This window comes from Athene cunicularia, assembly GCF_003259725.1.
Source record: "Athene cunicularia isolate RWA chromosome 3 unlocalized genomic scaffold, athCun1 chr3_part1, whole genome shotgun sequence".
In the NCBI taxonomy this organism is placed as follows: Eukaryota; Metazoa; Chordata; class Aves; order Strigiformes; family Strigidae; genus Athene; species Athene cunicularia.
Genome location: NW_020799097.1, coordinates 73,232,928 through 73,251,058, shown reverse-complemented (window position 1 = coordinate 73,251,058; position 18,131 = coordinate 73,232,928). Strand labels below are relative to the sequence as shown.

Below are 18,131 nucleotides of genomic sequence, written 5' to 3'. Positions count from 1 at the left end.
TTTTATGTAATACATTATTTATGTTTTTGTAAACGAGTGTGGACGAGAGGACTTACTTATGGTGGTTGAAGATCGTATATCTCTATATATTGTTTTGATGACAGTAGCTGGATCATAAATATTCCTTATTATGTATGTTAGTAGGGATTATGGAGTTAAGTGTCTCTGAAATACTGGTAACCCTTCCGCATAGCAGGTACTTCTGAATAGCCCTTGTTTTGCCACTAGTCTCTTGGCTGTAGAAGCCTGCATTGGAAGTTTGTATCTCCTTGAGTTCCTTCTCTTCTAACTTTGCTTTAGTATTTATTTAAATTGCTCTGTTCTGACTTTGCTCAAAATGAGGGAAAGGAAAAATTAACCTTAAATTGCAGAGGTAATTAGTTGACTGAAGTTTCTGAGAGATTTTTCCAGATTTTAGAAAACCATTTTGCAGATAGTAAGTAAATTTTCTGTTGTGGGCACAGTTCAGTTCTTCCTACAAACTGAAACACAGACACGGTCTTGAAGGCTCTTGAAGTATTGTCCCTGTAATAAAGAAAACATGTTTGTTTGCCTATTGTGCTTTTTTTAATGAAAGGTTCTGGGTTACTTATATATGAACCATTAGCTACATTGCCCATAAATCTGTTGCTTACTGACTGCTTTAACCCAGAAGAACAAAAAAAATGGACGTGATATTTTAGGTTTGGAAAACCCTAGACAACTGCTATGAAATATTATGAGTGTGAGAGAGAAGGGGCATGGAATGCTTAAAAAGTAAGCATTTCTCACCAAAGAGGTATTTATTTGCAAAGATAAGTAATGTGTGGTGAGCTGCGATTAGGCTTTTGGTTAAAATGTATACATACGTACTTAAGCATGCAAGGTAAATGATTTAATTTTATGCCAATTTCTTGGGCAGTATTTTCCATGATCCATTTGAAAGCAAGTCAGAGTATATGCTTGAGTTGAATTTTTGGTAGACTTTGTTTCAAAATATATTAAGTGTAAAAAGGGAAAGGGGAAGAAATTCTGAAACTAAATTCTGTATTACAGGTCAAACTAGATGGTAAGTACAGAAGGAAACAAATTTTTATTTGGCCACTGAGTTACAACTATTTTTAGGAGCTCTCATTGAGAGGCTTTATTTAGGGAATGTACACTAGTAACTGAGTATTCCCCCTTTTCCCCAGTCCTACATTTTTCCTAGTATTTAGAGAGATCAACTTTAATTAAAAAAAAAGTATATTAAGTCGTCTAGTTAAATTGCCTCCTAAATAATCTTTGATTAACTTTTTATTAGTGCATCCTTAAGCAAAGGGTTCGCTTGCACGCTTTTTTAATTAAAAAAGCCCCTACACCCAAACCCCTAAAAAAGTTTTCTGTGACTGATTTGATTGAGAGAGGTGATTGATTTGAGAGAGTTATGTCAAACTTCTGCTCTTCCATTTCTTAGTACATTAAGCTGCATTTTAGAAGCTGCCAGTCTGCAATGCCAGTTAGAGAACAGCTGAACAATTAAAACTTGGCTGTAGTAAAGCACTAATGTGTTTATAACACATATATATGTTCACCTTTAAGAAGGGAAGAGTTGTGAAAGGAGGAAACAATCTCAGTGATGGGAGGCAACTGGAGGAGATTAGCAATGAGGGGTGTGCTCTGCAGGAACAGCACCAGGACGAATTAATTCACAACTTTGCAGAAGAGGGGCAACCTGGCCCAGGACGGTGCTGCTGAGGAAACAGGAAGTTTCAGTATATGTCACTGTTGGCAGCAAGTGGAGAACAAGTTTGCTGTGTGCCAGCAGATGCTGTTTCGAATCTTGTGCAAGTTTTTTCTAACGGGAGATAAAGCAATGTGTGTGAAGTAGGAAGATAATGAAGTCTAGTAACCTGCTTATTTGGTTGAAGCCTAGATTCTGGACTGTTGCCTGTGTGAGAATGGGACTTGTGGGATGATGGAAAGTTAAAGAAACTGCCTTGTGAAGATGTTGCACGTGGCAGTGCTGTAGCAGGTATCCTGGTATTTGCTCAAACCCGTGCTTGTTCCACTTTGCTGTGGAAAATATACTTTGAGTTGTAGAAGCTTTGTCTCATTTCTTTGGAGCAGGGGCCTCTCCTTCCACAGGAAATCATACCACTGTTTAAGCCTTGGGCTTTTTCTCCAAATTGCAATGATGGAACCTGACAAAATATATACAGTGCCTCAGGAAAATGTGTTTGAGAAGCATTGGGGACCAAGATGCTGGATTTGTAGCTGAAGCATATGGAGTAGTTTGTTTTTTTACTGTGGTGCTTGCTTGCTATGCTGTTACTGAATCAAAAGCAATGCTGAGTATTTTATGATGCTTGTCTATAATACTTGTTTTCAGTAGACTCAATTTATGCTTACGTGCCTGTACATCTTATTTATTTGGTGTGCAGTGAATGACTGAAAACATACCATGTTTGGTGGCAAAGGTCTTGTGGAAGTACAGCTGTCCCCAGTTTCAATACAGGAATGTCTACTTTAAAAAACAAACCAAAAAAGCCCCAAACACAAACCAAATAAAATCCTTAGGAGCATTCAGTGCATGAGGAGAAATCCTGAATGGTGAATCCATGAACATACCTTTTCTGCTGCAGTCTTCTTTCCTTTTGCACTACATATGCAGTGTATGTTGGATTCTCGTTAATCTGGGTGACATCCTTGAAATGCTCAGAAACATGAGGAGGAAGCTACAGACAGGTATTTGCAAACAACTTTGTTAGTGGGGCTTAATATTTTAGTGGTTGTCAGCTGTGCTAGTGATTTGCATGTGTGCATCAAGCCTGGACTAATTGCAAAGTAAAATTCACTGCCTGAAATCACAGGTGAACATATGTTTATTCTTCACACTCTTAAGTGTATTCTCAGCTGTTAGTAAATCATGCAGTCAAGTGTCTGCCTCAGATTCACTGGGTGCAGGATGGTGACTTAGAAGTTACTTGAATTCTTAGTAATTAGTTTTAATTAGTGAAAAATTAGTTTTTCATTTAAAGATTTGAAGAACTGGGCTGTTTTCAGAGATGGTAACAGAATCCTGTTGGACGAGAAACCTTTTCAGCAAAAATCTGTTTTCAGTCTTCAGAGTATCTGCTTCACCTGCCTCTGATACATTTGCCAGGCATGGCAGAGTATAGCTTCTTGCAGCTGGCTTCCTAGTGCTTCAGATCCAGGACATCCTTTATGATCCAAGAGAAAGCTGCATTAAATTATTCTTCTTGCTTTCTTATCTGCTAACATGCTAACATGGTACTTGGCTAGATAGTCTGGTGTTACAGCCAGAGCAGATAACAGTTGCCAAGCTCTTGAGGAGTTAGTGTCTCTTATTGCTAAAAAATGTATACAGTGGTACTGGTGGAGCACTATTTTTAAAAAAAAAAATGGTTGGGAAATGTGAGTGGGGATGTTTATTGAAAAGAATGTGGAGAGGGAAAAGGCTGCTTCAGTAAATTGGTGACTTCTGGGAGTCCTTGATGATGAAGGAAGGCCACAGTGGGCTGTAATCAGAACTAGGTACAGACTTGATCAAGAAGTGTAATTTCTGGAAATGGAGAAGGCGTCAAGGTGAGAGAAACAGCAGTACCCTTCCCACTCCCCCAGAGTTTTAATAAAGTGTAATACAGGGTCATTGTGAAGCATGGTATCTACTGTTTTCTGACTTTTTTTATAAATGTAAAAACAGTTCTCTGAAGGACTTGCAGCTTTCTGGATTCATGTAACTTTGCTAGAAAGGGGTTTGTTTTGTCCTTTAATGTAGAAAAGTACTTATTCTGAATATAATCTACTGATTTAGGACTTTTTCATAAAATTGTTTGTTCTTTGAAATATAAAATGAACTTTCATGTTTTTAGGCAATCCCTGTCCAGCAGAGGTTAAAAGGTCACCATGCCCCAGGAGTTAGGACCTTACCTTTTTCAGCTGAATATTTGGTTGAAATCAACAAAGTCTTGCTGGCCATGGCTGATGTTGAGCTGCTGCTGAATTCACCGGAGCTGAACACTGGCATCTATGAGGATTTTTCAGCTCAGGAAGATTCACTGAAGGTACTGCGTATCTAAGCGTTATACTGAGAGGGAAGAAGGGAATGGTCAAAGAAAGAAGGCCACCTTAACGACTGTACAGCTGTATTTGTGTTGTTTTCTCAGTATATACTGGATCAATATGCACTGAAATTAAATAATGAGACAGTTTCATGGTTAATTTTTCTTTCTTTGCGGAATCTGGAAACAAAGGGGAGCAGCATGGAAGCTGGGTGGGGGTTGTGGGAGAAGGGCTTAACTTCTTTTGTTGGAGAAACTTGTGGTTTTGTCACATAGTCTACATAATATGTAGATAAATCATAAAGCTAATCTCTTTATGTTCCTGCTTGGTCTCATTAATGCAGATGCTGTTCTGTGTCGTGTGAAAATAATTATTCACATGGGAAGAGGGAAAAAGGGTAATTCTTCACTTGTATGAAGCTATATATGAGGCCACAAGACAACAGTACCTGTTCTGATTAGCAAAGCATCAGTATGTGCTCAATTTTAAGCTCCCACTTCTCATTGTCAGCTAGTGGGTTTACTTGTGCAATTAATGATGAGTAAGTAGATAAGGATTTGCACTTCTTCATAAACGGATTAAGAAGGTTTGAAAATACTGAATCCTGCTATCAAATGTCAGTTAAGTATGTAGAAATCTGAGTCATCGTTAATTTTGAGTGTGCAAAGGAGCATGATACAGAGATTTCCACATAAAACATCTTATGGAGCTGGGAATTGCACATGGTGTGGTGCAGTGTAGATGTACATCTGTGGGTTGAGAAGCATAGTGGGGTCTGTGTGTTCTTATAGTTGGGACAAGTCAGACTTTACCTCTCACCAGGAGCTAATCAGCTGTTTCTTTAGCTGTTATACAGGTCATTTAAAAGCTTTACAGTCCATTTTTTTTACCTGCTTTTTTTTTATGCTGTATACATGCTTTCATTTTTTGTATTTGTTTTTTGGCATAGTTTTCAAAAGCAATAGGGAAATGACAAAGTGGGTGACTCCTGTTTTGCTGATGAGATTATCTTGTCCTTGTGTACTCTGCTGTGCTCTGAGTACAATTAGGAGTGTTTATGTGAAGATTAGCTTAAAATACCTCATTTTGGTGCAAGTCTGAGTTTGAAGTATATTTTCTAAGGATGTTTTCAGAAGAAGCAAATAGCAGAGCATAGAATTTAGAAGTATTACTGTTTTAAATTAAAAATAAGTAAATTCCACTGTTTGCATGGACTGTTTGTCCTCTGGATACCAAGGCAGTCTTAGAACAGCGTCTGCTTTAAAGTTATTTTTGCATCATAGTTCAATGCTATTTGAGATAGATTGATTTAACTTTGTCATTTAAATCTAAAACTTCCATGTAGCCTATGCTTTTGCAGTTCTGTGCATATGGGAGATCACGTGAAGCATAATAAAGTCATGTTTTGTGGCTCATTTTTTACATGAGTGTGTATTATGTACATGTATTATGTACAGTGTCTTCATGACATGGGCAGATTTGTTTAATAACGACAATACTGGTCTTCTGAGAAGTATGGTGTGCCCCTTTACTTCAGGAACAGATTGGATATATAAAGTATATCATCCTCTTCATAAAAATGCTGAGGAGGGCACATGCTTCAAAAGGTGTCATGGACTATTCAGTTAGTTGCTAAAACTGATTTAATCTGTAAACTGCTGATGGTCATGATCTTATTGTGGATACTGAATTTTGGAACTATATTTTGAAGAGATTAGTTTTTGGTCTATTTATTTCTTCATTTCCTGCTGGTGTTGACTTTATTAACAGCTTGTGTCATTACTGTGCTTGCAGAACATAAAAGATATTTTGGATAAACTTGGGGATCAAATTGCAGTCATACATGAGAAGCAGCCTGATGTTATATTAGAAGCATCTGGACCTGAGGCGATACAAATAGGAGATGCACTAACCCAGTTGAATGCAGAGTGGGACAGAATTAATAGAATGTACAATGATCGTAAGTGGTAAGTCAAGGATGTTTGGTTTCTGTGAACATGTGGTAAATATCTTATGTACTTAAATATAAGTGTTTTACAAATGTACCCTAATGATGATCAAGAGTAATCAGCTTTAATATGTTAGTATTGTACAGTATTGCCAGTATTTTGAATGCTGAAATACTTAACATGCAAATTGTAGTTTGAGTGGTTTTATGAAGCTGATTGTTTCTAATTTATAAAATAGAATATTTTGTTTATAAAACATAAACATTTTGTTTTACACAAATTCTATGGCTGAGAGAACAAGAGAATATTGAAATTGGTGCTTAAGAAAAATGTATTTCCTGTTTCCTTTCCACATATATCAAATAGCTGTAATTTCACTTACGCCAAAAAAGTGTGCGTGCAGGGGGTAGGGTGGTAAATGCAAGTTAAACCAAGCTTTGATTTCCCCACCCCCCACCCCTTACAGAAGATATTCTAAACTGAAAATGCCTTATTGGTATTGTTTGGTTTTAAACGTGTTAATAATAATAATAATAATAATAATAATAATAATAATAATAATAAATGCCATGTAATCAAACTTGAAGTGTGTCAAAGGCATTTTAAGTTGGAATTGGTGAAAATATCAAAATATGTGTTCAGGAAGTTATCACTAAGCTTGAAGGTACTGACACTGCAAATAGCAGTAGACGATGAGATTGCTGTTATGTAAAAAAAGCCCTTAATGACTGAAAATTATTTTATGAAACTTAAAATTCAATGCAAAGGCTCATGCTGTAGTTAATTTGCTTTTACAGTATTTGTTCTTTAATGGTGATACAAGGTTCATGCAGAAGTTTTAGAGAGCATAAAGTGATGTCTAGCCACGTCCACTTGCCTTGTAGCACCAGAAATCTGGTATCAAACACATTTGGTAGTATATTTTAAAGATATGTTTTTAGGAAGAGTGTGCATTACATAAGCTGATGTTTTCAACTTTTTCTGAGTACTGGTGCGTATGTAGGAGTGTTAAAAATTGGTCGGTGGTATTGTCAAAGTAAACTTCTGGAAATTCTGGATTGGTGAAGCATCAAGATTCCTAATAACACAGGAGGAACTGCTGTTTTACTTTTTAAAATCTGAAAACATATAGTGGTGCCACCTAGGGTACCACTTTTTGTACTCTTGCTAGCTGCCTGTGTTTAGGAGATAACTGCTCCAGAATCTAGTGCTCATCTGTGTTTACACGCCTGCATCTATTTTATTGTCGTCATAGGTGTGATGCATGCAAAGATTTAGTTATTTTTTCCCCCCTTAACTTATTTGAAAAACTTTATCTAATATTATACCTTTGTAAGTTTGAATTTCATTTAGTACTTAAATTTGAATTCACAAGTAGACAGGCTTAGCCAGAAACCTAGTCTTCCTATTGAAAAGGATAAGCATATTGAAGAGTGAGTTCAATGTTCATGATTAGCTGTCAAAATGCAACAGATTAGCTCTTCAGTTGGTTCATTGAATACAAATTAATCTTGAACTTCATTAAAGTTTCTAAAGCTCTGCATCTTAAGAAGAATAATATTGGCTGTGATTTTCATACAAAAGGAACTACTGGACATGCAGTTTAGGCTACATGGAATGTAGCTTCCTGATTATGGTCAAGTGCTGCAATTTTAATAGAATAATTACTTTAATGAAGACAATATTAGTATCAATATTAAACCACTGTATTTTGGCATTATTTTGTGTTGCCAAGAAGATTTTTTTTTTAACCAAGTTTATTCTTGAGTTTCCTGGTGTTACCCTAAATATAAGGAAGATGACTATAGGAGACTCTTAAATCCTTAACAATCTGGCTTTTTTCTATTTCTGAACTGGGTAAAGATTTTGACAGAATTAGGAGAAACAGCATCTGAAGTCTGTGGCAAAATACTGATCTAGTTCTCAGAGGTAGTAATGATTTTGACATTGACTACCAGCTAAGTAGTGGAAACTTTGATAAAAGCTCTGATACAGCCAAATCAAGTTGAATTAAAAGTTGAATTAAAGTTAGCAAAGCTTCTAAGTGTTCAACTATATCCACTTGGTTTCAGTTTGTCTTGAACATATGTGCAAAGTAAAATTTTGTATGTGTGTATGTATGGGCCTAATGCTTCGCTGAGCTGTTTGTAACGGTGCTGGTTTGCTAGTTCTGCTCCTTCTGCTGTGGACTTGCCCCCAGTACTAAAAGTATTGATGATTTAGGAATGAGCTGTGGTTTGGAAGCAAGCAGATTCCTGTGGAGGAGGCAAGGAGTAGCCAAGTCTTGGTGCTGTAGTGACCGGACTTTGCTACTTATATCTTTGAGCTGAGGCAGGCTGTAGCGAAACAGTAGCATGTGCATCTGACTCAAAACTGGAGTGAAACTTTGTTTCATTGCTCAAAATGCTGATGGAACTGTAGACTCATAACAGAGATGTCAGTAGTTAAAGCTTTGAATCTCAAAGTGTTTTCCTCTAATGTTCTAAAATTCTGGATTCTGAAAAAGTCATGTGTTCAGAACTCCCCCTCCCAACTTACATTTTGAAGGAAGCCAATAAAATTAATCTTTAAAAATATTTAAAGTGCTTAGAATATATCTTCTTATTAAATGTATAATGAGATAGTATTGTGAAACACTATGTTCAGTTAGACTGAAATGTACCTGAGAAATAAAAGGAGATTGAGATTTGGGGTAGTCTACAGGTTGGTCTATTGTGTTGAATTGAGTTGCGTGCAGGAAACTGAAATGGTAGAACGAAGAGGTAAGGTCAGAAAAATTTAAGTAGAGATTTTCAAGGCTTTTGTCTTTATTGGAATTGGGCCATGAAAAATAATATCAAAAAAGCCCTGTATGTACCAAGAAATATGGGTGTTGATAAAAATGAGATAATTTTGATGAAAATAATCTCACTAGGAACTCTGGGATTGTTGAATTTAATTAGTGAAGAAAATAGATGCAATGGTAGCTCTTTAAAGCTTGGTTTCAGATATCTTTGATGTTATGCTGCTAATTTCAGATTGCATCTGTATGTATATATGTAGAAACCCTGGAGTCTTTGCTGGAATTGTTTAAGACAAAAATGGGCTGCAGATGAGATCTTTCCTCTGTCACATTAGAGGGTCCTATGATTAACAGGAGACCTGGCCTTCTATGCCTTTAAAAAGACTATTAGTTTGGAATGGGATGCTGTCCAGTGTGTTGGCATTTATGTAGATTTCATGTTGTTTGTGTCCAGTCTTGTGTCGTTTGAGATATTTGTCCTATTTCTTTCATAATGCTTTTATAACGCTGACATAGAGTTAGCAATCAGCAAATAGAAAGTGAGCCATTCTCTCTGTCTGACATGTTTTTCTTATTTAATATTCATGGGCTGTTTTTGTTAGTTTGTTAACATAGTAGAACTCTGATTTTAGTGAAAAACAACCTTCTGACTTGTAATTCAGCCTATTCCATTTTAGAAAGTGTTGCTCTTCAAGTTAAGCTACACCTTAATTTGAGGCTGCAAAGATGATAATTAAATGCCTGGTAAATTATTGTGTGATTAAATTATATAAGACCTACTTCTGCGGGCCCACTGTTAATACAGTCAGTTCTGTATAATCAAAATCACCTTCACTTATTAAATTCCAGGCACCAGCACTTCATGGTTTCTGAATTAAAAAAATCTGAGCAATTAATCATATTTCATGTTCCCCACTATTTGACATCTGAACCATTTTATAATAAAGAAAAAAAGGGTTCTGCAGAGCAATTTGATGCAGCCGATCAATCTTTATTTTTTAAGTGATAGAAACAAAGTTTACTTAGGACTACCCCTTTTTCCTTCAGCTGGAAGTTAATGAGTCTGTGCTGTTGACTTTTACCAGCTGCTACTGTGTTAGGAAGCCTCCTGTACTGGCTAACCATAAAGCCTTTCTGTTCTGCAAAGCAAGTTTCTTCTCACTGGAGTAGGAATTGTAGCCTTTTCACCAAAACGACTTGGATAATTTTCAATGCTTTGTTTTCAAACAGTTGCTTTGATAGAGCGATTGAGGCATGGAGGCAGTTCCACTGTGATCTCAATGACCTCTCCCACTGGATAACGGAAGCTGAAGTGTTACTAGCTGATGCCCGTGGTCCAGATGGCAGCCTGGAGCTGCAGACAGCCAGGCTGCATCAGCAGGTATGTATGATTTGTGCAAAAAATGAGCAAGCTGGAGAAAGTCTATGTTTCTGTCTAAAATTCTAGTTTTCTGTATAGACATACAGGTTTGAAATGAGGCTGTGAAATTTCACTTTACAAGTGGTAGCTGTTCAGATTTCTTTTTCAACTGTAGTTTAAAATGATTCTTGGAAGAGCTTAACTCCTGCTTATAGTATGAGGTTTTATGATGACTCTTAGTAGGGATGGGTTTGAGATAATTTGACAGTTCAACTGTTGGCATATTTGTTGATTTATAAGTTTTATTACAGCTTTAAAAATATGTTAATCAGTTAAGAAATCTAGCATATTATTTCACTTTCTACTCAATTAAAAAATGGACCACAACAATGGTCAGTTATAACTTAGCAAATTATTTTTTAAAACTAATGATTTTGTAAGATCCTGCCTTATGTAAACAGTCTAGAAAAAGTGAAGATTCCAATTGCAGATGTCTTTGGTTTGATTCAGTTCTGGAATTTAATTCCCTGGTGTCTTTCTAGCTTATCATTATGGAAGAGCAGACTTTTCTGTTTAGCTAAACTACTTTGCTTCCTTTTAAATAAAGAGAATAAAACATAACTTTAAAGATCGGAATTTTTTTTTTCTTTTGTCAGTAGTGGTTATCAAAGAGTTTGGTATGTTCTGCCTAACATATAGTTTTTATTTTATCCTTGTTGCTGCTTGGAGTTTTCTTCTGTGACATTTTCCTTCTCTTTCTTGAATCATCTTATTTCTGATATAATTGCAGAGAAATTTTTAACAATAATGTAAGATTGTTTGGTGACCGTGGCAGTACAGCTATAATTATCCTAGCTCAAATACTATTAAATTACAGAAATAGGAGCATAGGTTATGAAAAGAACTGGTTAAAAAAGTCATACCATCTGTTAGCACTACTAAAAAGTGCTGTACATTGAGGAAAAATCAAACAGGAGTGTGGATTCTAGCACTGAGGGTTTAAATGATTTCTTGTGATCCTAAGTAGTATTCAGCAGCCTATTCTGTGTCATTATCTTTTTATGACATTCATTAGAAAATTGAACTAGATTCAACAACAGACTCTTAATAACTTAAATCAACAGCATCCAATTTTAAGATGCCTATAAGTGCCCGTTTTAGTAAAATAGTATGCACCCAGGATTCATCCTGCATATTACGAGCTGCAGATCAAAGTCACTTTAGGTCAGTAATAAAATTGTGTGGCTTTTATTTTTCTGACAGGAACTTGAAGAGGGAGTCAGCAGTCATCAGAGCAGTGTTTCAGTATTGAACAGAACTGGGGAAGGGATCATACAGAAACTGTCTGCTACAGACGGGAGCTTCCTACAGGAGAAGCTGGCAGGATTGAATAGACGCTGGAAAGCAATCACTGCGGAGGTTATGGACAGACAACAGAGGTAATATGTTAATGGGGAATTTGGATGTCTGACCAGATCCGATGAGGAGAATCTCATCTAGAAGACTCTGGGAGAGTTCATGCATTCTATTGCACGCTGTCATTAATCTGAACTCTCCTGACATCCAGACCTCTGTGTTTTGAACTGTCTTCTAGAAGCAATTTCTCATAAATGCACCTTCAGCTCACTGTTTAGTGAGTGTTTAATACAACCCACCAAATGACAACCACAGAACTACTTTGTTTTTAAAGTGATTTAATTGCTAAGCTAGACTTTTTAGGAAGGAATACTCAGCTACTTTCTCTGGCTGAAGCTGAACTGTAAGTACATTACCTTGATTTCTTTTTTTGCATTGTCAAAGATACACTAATTGAAACATTTGTATTTTTCTTGAATTCCCACAGTACTGTAAGATCTTTAGGTCTGTTTGCAATGATTTGATCTGACTAGATATTTTCTGAACAAAATTAAAATCCATCTTGAAGTAGCCTTAAATTTATTTCAAAAGATCAAAGAGCAAGGTTGAGATAAATATATGAATTTTCAGCATATCTGGGAATCTAAGGTCTCTCCTCTGTTCTAACTGCTAAAAAAGTGTATAAGGATAAATCCCTGGAATAAATAGTTATATTTTGGAGGCTATTAATATAATTGTATGGGTTTTTTTAACTCCTGATACATTTAGAAATGTAATAAGATTTTTCTTAATTATTTAGTTTGAGAAGTTCTTATAAAGCCTTGTGTGATTTAGCAAATTCTTCCCTCAGAGGGTTTAGGGACATTTCTAATACTTTCACTAACAGTGGCCTTGTAGTGGCTTACAATGATTAGGCCCAAAGGTTGTCATCACTGTCACTTACGTTTAATGTTTTCTGCAGACTTAAAAGTCGATTTTGTGACTTCAGAACTGAAATTTATCTATTCTTAAGGTGGCAGTATGTATTTGCAAGTCTCTTGCATTTTAATAACGAGGATAGAATCCTTTGAATACCAAAATGAATCCTTTAAACGCTCCAACCGCTGAAAAACATGACTATGTTGCATCAAAAGTAATGCAGGACTGACGTGTGGTGTTCACTGCAGAAACTCACGTGGGTTTTTTGTTTTCCTTTTCCAGGCTAAAAGGAGAGAATCAGCAGCTGATAGAATACAGAAAGAAGCTTGATGAGCTGCGTTGCTGGTTGGAAAATGTAGAAAATGCTCTGGACGCAAGATTTACATTCAACCATCAAGAAAACTTGCAAGAATTACAGGCAAGATTGATTAATGTGTATATGTGTACACACATTTATGTCTTGTGCAAAGCATCAGGATATGGCTTTTGGGGAGGTGAATTTTCACATTATAAACAGCCAAAGAAATATTATGATTGTGGGAAACCTTTGAGATGCTTCTTACCTGTGTTAAGTAATCTCAAAAAACTAAATTGGGTTGAGTTGCTAACTATTTAGTCTAGCCAGAATATAGTGGCTATGTATCAAAAAGTGAGAAATTTATGTACTAATAAAATTTAGTAAGTGGAATTTCACTGGAGATGATGTCCCCAAGTCAACTTTGTCAAAACTAACAAAAAGCTGGTAAGCTTAAACTGGTAAATAAGCACCATTGTCCCATTTACTGGGCAGCTTTTTAATACTTTATTACATGTGTAAGACTTGGTTTAACCTGCTTTTTAAACTACAAGGGGTTTGGGATTTTCAAATAAGTTGGGTGCATATGTATGTGTGCATTTTTCCTGTTTATTTTGTGTCTGGCTTTGACAACGAAATATCTTTGATTTGTGGGATGTGTGAAAGAATGTTTCTGGAATCCTGAAAGAATGGAAGGAGTAGTCAATCCAACAAACCTGCTTGCTCATTTTAAAAAAATTAGTAATTAAAAAAAACCCCAAACAACAAAACCAACAACCTTTTGTTAGACCAAGTCAAGTGGAAGGGCTTGAACTTCCAACAAATATGTGTAAACAATGTAAAGTAGCTGCAGTTGTGTTTATCTAAACAAATTAACTCCTCTCAGTTGTGTATTTGCTGTGTGACTGTTGAGAAAGTTTCATTTTTCTTGTCATCTACCTTAATATAGATGTCTGAAGTGAAACGTAGAACTAGAATGAGGGGAAAGAGCAGAATTTGCTAGAGGAACACTGATAGAGCATTATTAAGTACCCATTCTCCCTGTGAAAGCAGGAATGTGTGTGCAATTTTGGTTATGTATATTAAGGAAAGGTGAGTTTGCAGTACAACAGTACTGAGTAAGATTGCTGGTCTGTTCAGGATGGTGAAGAATTCATCTGCAAAGAAACTCAGAGCTTACCTTGTTTTGTCTAGTCAAAGAAAGAACAATGAGAAGAGATATGATGATGAGAATAAGAAAGCATATAGGTACTTTGGCTATTTGCAATTTTGTAGGGTTTTCTTCAGTTAGCAATAAAAGTTGATATTTGAATAAATGTTTTAATAATTGCTAGATAGAGCATGAAAACCAAAATAGAAGCTTTACTGTTATATATTTCCAGGGAAATGTCTAAATATTGGAGTTAAAGGAAAGCTTCTCTATCCCCCTGCCCTTTACTTCAGCTCATATGCATTCTGCTGAAGTCTAAAACTCTTCTGTCCCTTTTAGGTCTTAAGTGAAGAAATGGAAGTACAGAGAGACAAACTGGAATGGCTGAACAGAACTGAACCTGAAGTGCTTTTGGATAAAAATGTTGATCTTCATGAAAAAGACAAACTTTCCAGTTGCCTGCAGTCTCTCAATGTGAGGTGGAATAAGGTGTGCATTTCTTCAGCACTGGGTACCTGAAGCTGAAAATATAATGGTGCACTTGGAATGGTGGTTTTTCCTTTTCCCCTATATCTGTGACATGTACATAAAATGTCTTGGAAGCCATGCAGACATGTTGAAGAAATGGGCCTTAATCCATGTCTATGTGAAAATATTGGTGGATATTTTTCCAATGAGTTAGTTTACTTAGCTTAGGTTTTTTGTTGATTGTCTTTCACATTGGCTTTCTTTTAAATGCTTGAATCAAAAATATTTCACTTACTTGAGGCAAATATAGTAATATATTAATTTGAAATGGAGAGAGTCACAACAAATCTTTGCTGTATAGAAAGACCAAATGTTTGCTGCAGTTAGGAGGAAAACAAAAGAAGCTGTAGTAAAGCTTACTGAGAAAATCTAATAAAGTGTGTCTGGGATTCTTTCTAACTGCTGTAAATTAGAAGCTCTAGTGTTCACTCTCACTGGCAAGTATATGAGAAGAAAAGAACTCACTGGTTGGTGTAAAACGCAAATTTTTTTTTCAAGCAGAGCCTGGAGACCAAATTGACAAAGGAATATAATTATTTTGGATTATGTTACAGATCAGGGAGGTAAGAATTTATTGGCAGAAGGGGCTTTTGATAGTTCAGGGAAAGAAAAACGATCTGTTTTTACCTACTCAGCTATGAAAAAGGGGATTCTCTCCCCCCCCCCATTTGTTATATACATTTCCATCACTGCCTTTTAAAACTTTTGAAAAGCAAATTGGGCAAATTTGTCTTCACTACAATAGAGTTTTAGTGTTAAGATTTTTTTTTTTCTTAAATTAGTTCCCTATTTCTCTACTTTTCTATCATTGACCACAAATCACGCTTTGCGTTGTCTTTCCTTCAAAGTGTACTCAAATAATGAGTCATAGCTTTGATGCTTAGGCAGTAAAAAACATGTAAAGAACCTGTCTACAACAATTCATTTATTTCTCTCCAAGATTTAGTTAAGACATTGGAATGTATTGAAATAACAGAGTACTTCTTGGCAGTTTTATTGTTTTTAAGTTATACCTAGAAAAAATTCATTGAAATATGTCTGAGACATATTGTATCAAGTGTGGTGTAGAATATTTTGCCTTCTAATAAGCGATTACTTCTTTGCTGTTAGTATAGGTTGTTTACTGTTTTTATTCCTCTCTTCTTGGCTGTAGGTGATCAGAGAAGTGCCTGACCGAGTGAGAGAACTGGAGGCATTCGTTGGGCAGTCTCGTCTTGTTACGCAGACAAAGCCTTCTTTAGGTAAGTGATCAATCCTTCCGTTGTGCTTAATTGTATTGAGTTTAATCCTGTTTGTGGTCAAAAATAATCCAAAAAGGAAAACCTTCCCTGTGAACTTAGATAAGTGGAAATAAGAAAAGCTCACTGCTGTGCTTGGAGCTACCTTCATGTTACTGTGGAAGAGAGAGTTGTTAGGGAAAAAGTCACTCTGCAGTTCAGGATTGGGCAAGTCCTTTGGGGTTCCCCTACGAGTTTTGAAATGGAGGAATGTTTTAGTAAAGCTTTAGGCCTCCTTAACAGGAGCCTGTGTACTAGGTACAGAATGAAAAACAAAATAGCTGTTTGTGACAGCCTGTTTTCCTGTGGATTTGTGCCTTGTGGTCATACCTTCTAGTAATTAAGATCCAATGCAAGCTTTCTTTACAGCTAATCATTTGTAAAGTATCTCCTGCATGCAGATTCTTTGCAGTCCTATAAGTGAAGGCCATTCTGCATCTTTCAGCTCAATAGGGACATAGCTTGGTCTTTCTCATCTGCTAGGTACTTATCTTCTTGAATGTTGTAGGGGAAGCTGTCTAAATATGATACGTTCTTGTATCAGTATCACACTGACAGTGGCTGTCTATTCAAGTTGTTGGTGGAAGATCAGCGCATGCAGAGCATAAAGATGCCCAGGTCACCTCTTTAGAAAACTAGGTAAAAAAGACACCTGAAAGAATTTGCAGCCTGCACTTCAGCATATTAATTCTGTATTTTTTTTTCCAATTCATCAGCAGTAAACAAAATTTAAAGGAGAAAAACTAACTTTTGTTTGAGCCTTTCAAAACCTTAATTCAGCTTGTTTTCCTTTCATAAAGGCTGTTTAAGTAAAGCTCCTGTATTTCATTGCTTGAGTCAAGTGTGTAATATGCTACAGCTTGATTCTTGGAACTAGAACACAACCAAACACAGCTTCTGGAGTGAATTTCACTGTTCAGCTCATTCCTCACTTCTTTGCAGTATCAGGTTAAAAGGATAGAAAGGATGGGGCTGAACTAGTTGGCATCTGTCCCTTCTTAGGACAGTTGTGTGTCAAGTCCATGAAGCATTTATTGCAGTAGCTCAACTTACCTGTGCTTAAGTGAATTCTGAGCCAAGAGTAAGGAAGACCTTTACGCCAGATAATACAAAAGCGAGGAAGACAATTTTAGACGTTTATTTTGAATGAAAGTATTGGGGTTTTTATGCTTGAGAAGGGCCAATTCCCTTTTGTGTCAGAGTGTTTAACTTCAGTCCATTAGATTTAATGTAATTTTGCCTTTGCAAGTTCTCTTCTTGTTTGTTTTGTATTTAGGCTGAATAGTTTGTGTGAATCTTTAGCATGCAGTGAAATTGTTAACAGCCTTTTAAAAAAATCAAAAGCAATTTTTAATTATGTAGTTTATGGTGGTTAAAATGCCTCAAATACAAATTTTGCTGTGCTTTCTCTGTAGATGCTGTTGCATATTTATAGGAACTACACGTAATTCCCACAGTTGCACATGTGGCCATGACTTTTTTCTTTAACAAAACCCCCAAACTCTGTTTCAGATGTCCAAAAGGTGGTGCTAGTATCTTCTTCATTGGAAATTCCTGTTCAGACTCAGCAAGCTTTGGAACTTTCGGCACCTGCTGATCTGGATAAAACTACAACTGAGCTGGCTGACTGGTTGGTATTGATTGACCAGATGCTCAAGTCAAACATAGTCACCGTGGGAAATACTGAAGAGATCAATCGGACTATTGCACGAATGAAAGTATGTGTTTTTGTGAAGACTAGGATTGGAAAGTTGGCTTAACTTGTACATTCAGTAAAGAAATGACACGTGTTTAAAAAAAAACAAAACTGACTGCAGTAAATGCATAACTTGAAAATAAAACTTTAAATGCTGTCATTATTATACTCTCCTCTCTACTATTTCCTGTTAATTTCTGTGTCCCTATGTGAGCTAGGCACTGCTATTTTTTTTATTTTAAATAAAACATATAGAGAATACATCCTGAAAATAACATATTTTGGGGAATGTATAGATAGCTTATGCTTAAGACTTTGGAGAAGCTTCATATTTGCTTGGAGGGTGACCTTTATGATCCACTCTTTAGTGGTTTTTTTATGAGTTCTGTTGTGTTGTAGTTAGACTAAACTGATTTCCAGAGATGTGCTAAAATGATTAATATGTAACATAAATGCTTGTGATGTAAATGCTATGCTGAGCCATGACTAAAGGCAGTATTTGCAAGATGTAGGCTACCATTAGGGTTCATTTTATTTGACCTAATATCAACTAACATGAGTGACTGTAGAGTAAAACTGCAGGCTAAACGGGTGCTAAACTGTTTCTGTAGGTGATTAACATAATCTGGAATTTAAAAGAATAATGTGATGTTTGTGATACAGGCTTCTGGTATGTTGCCACAGTGAATGAACTACTTTTTAAATACAATATATAGTCTGATTATTCCTTCCTGTTTGTTCCCTTCTACATCTCTGCCTTCCCCCCCCCCCCCCCC

At 36.2% G+C, this 18,131-nt stretch overlaps 1 protein-coding gene across 4 annotated transcripts in view; it reads left to right on the top strand.

The window, feature by feature from the left end:
• The window catches only part of UTRN (utrophin), a 383,489-nt gene that overhangs the window by 134,461 nt on the left and 230,897 nt on the right, over positions 1 to 18,131 (top strand). For all 4 annotated transcript variants that reach the window (XM_026844327.1, XM_026844325.1, XM_026844323.1 and 1 more), the window contains exons 40-47: positions 3,855 to 4,046; positions 5,839 to 6,011; positions 10,006 to 10,156; positions 11,399 to 11,574; positions 12,692 to 12,827; positions 14,194 to 14,343; positions 15,536 to 15,623; positions 17,172 to 17,377. In XM_026844327.1, coding sequence (XP_026700128.1) covers positions 3,855 to 4,046; positions 5,839 to 6,011; positions 10,006 to 10,156; positions 11,399 to 11,574; positions 12,692 to 12,827; positions 14,194 to 14,343; positions 15,536 to 15,623; positions 17,172 to 17,377 — 1,272 coding nt within the window. The remainder of the gene's footprint in view (positions 1 to 3,854; positions 4,047 to 5,838; positions 6,012 to 10,005; positions 10,157 to 11,398; positions 11,575 to 12,691; positions 12,828 to 14,193; positions 14,344 to 15,535; positions 15,624 to 17,171; positions 17,378 to 18,131) is intronic.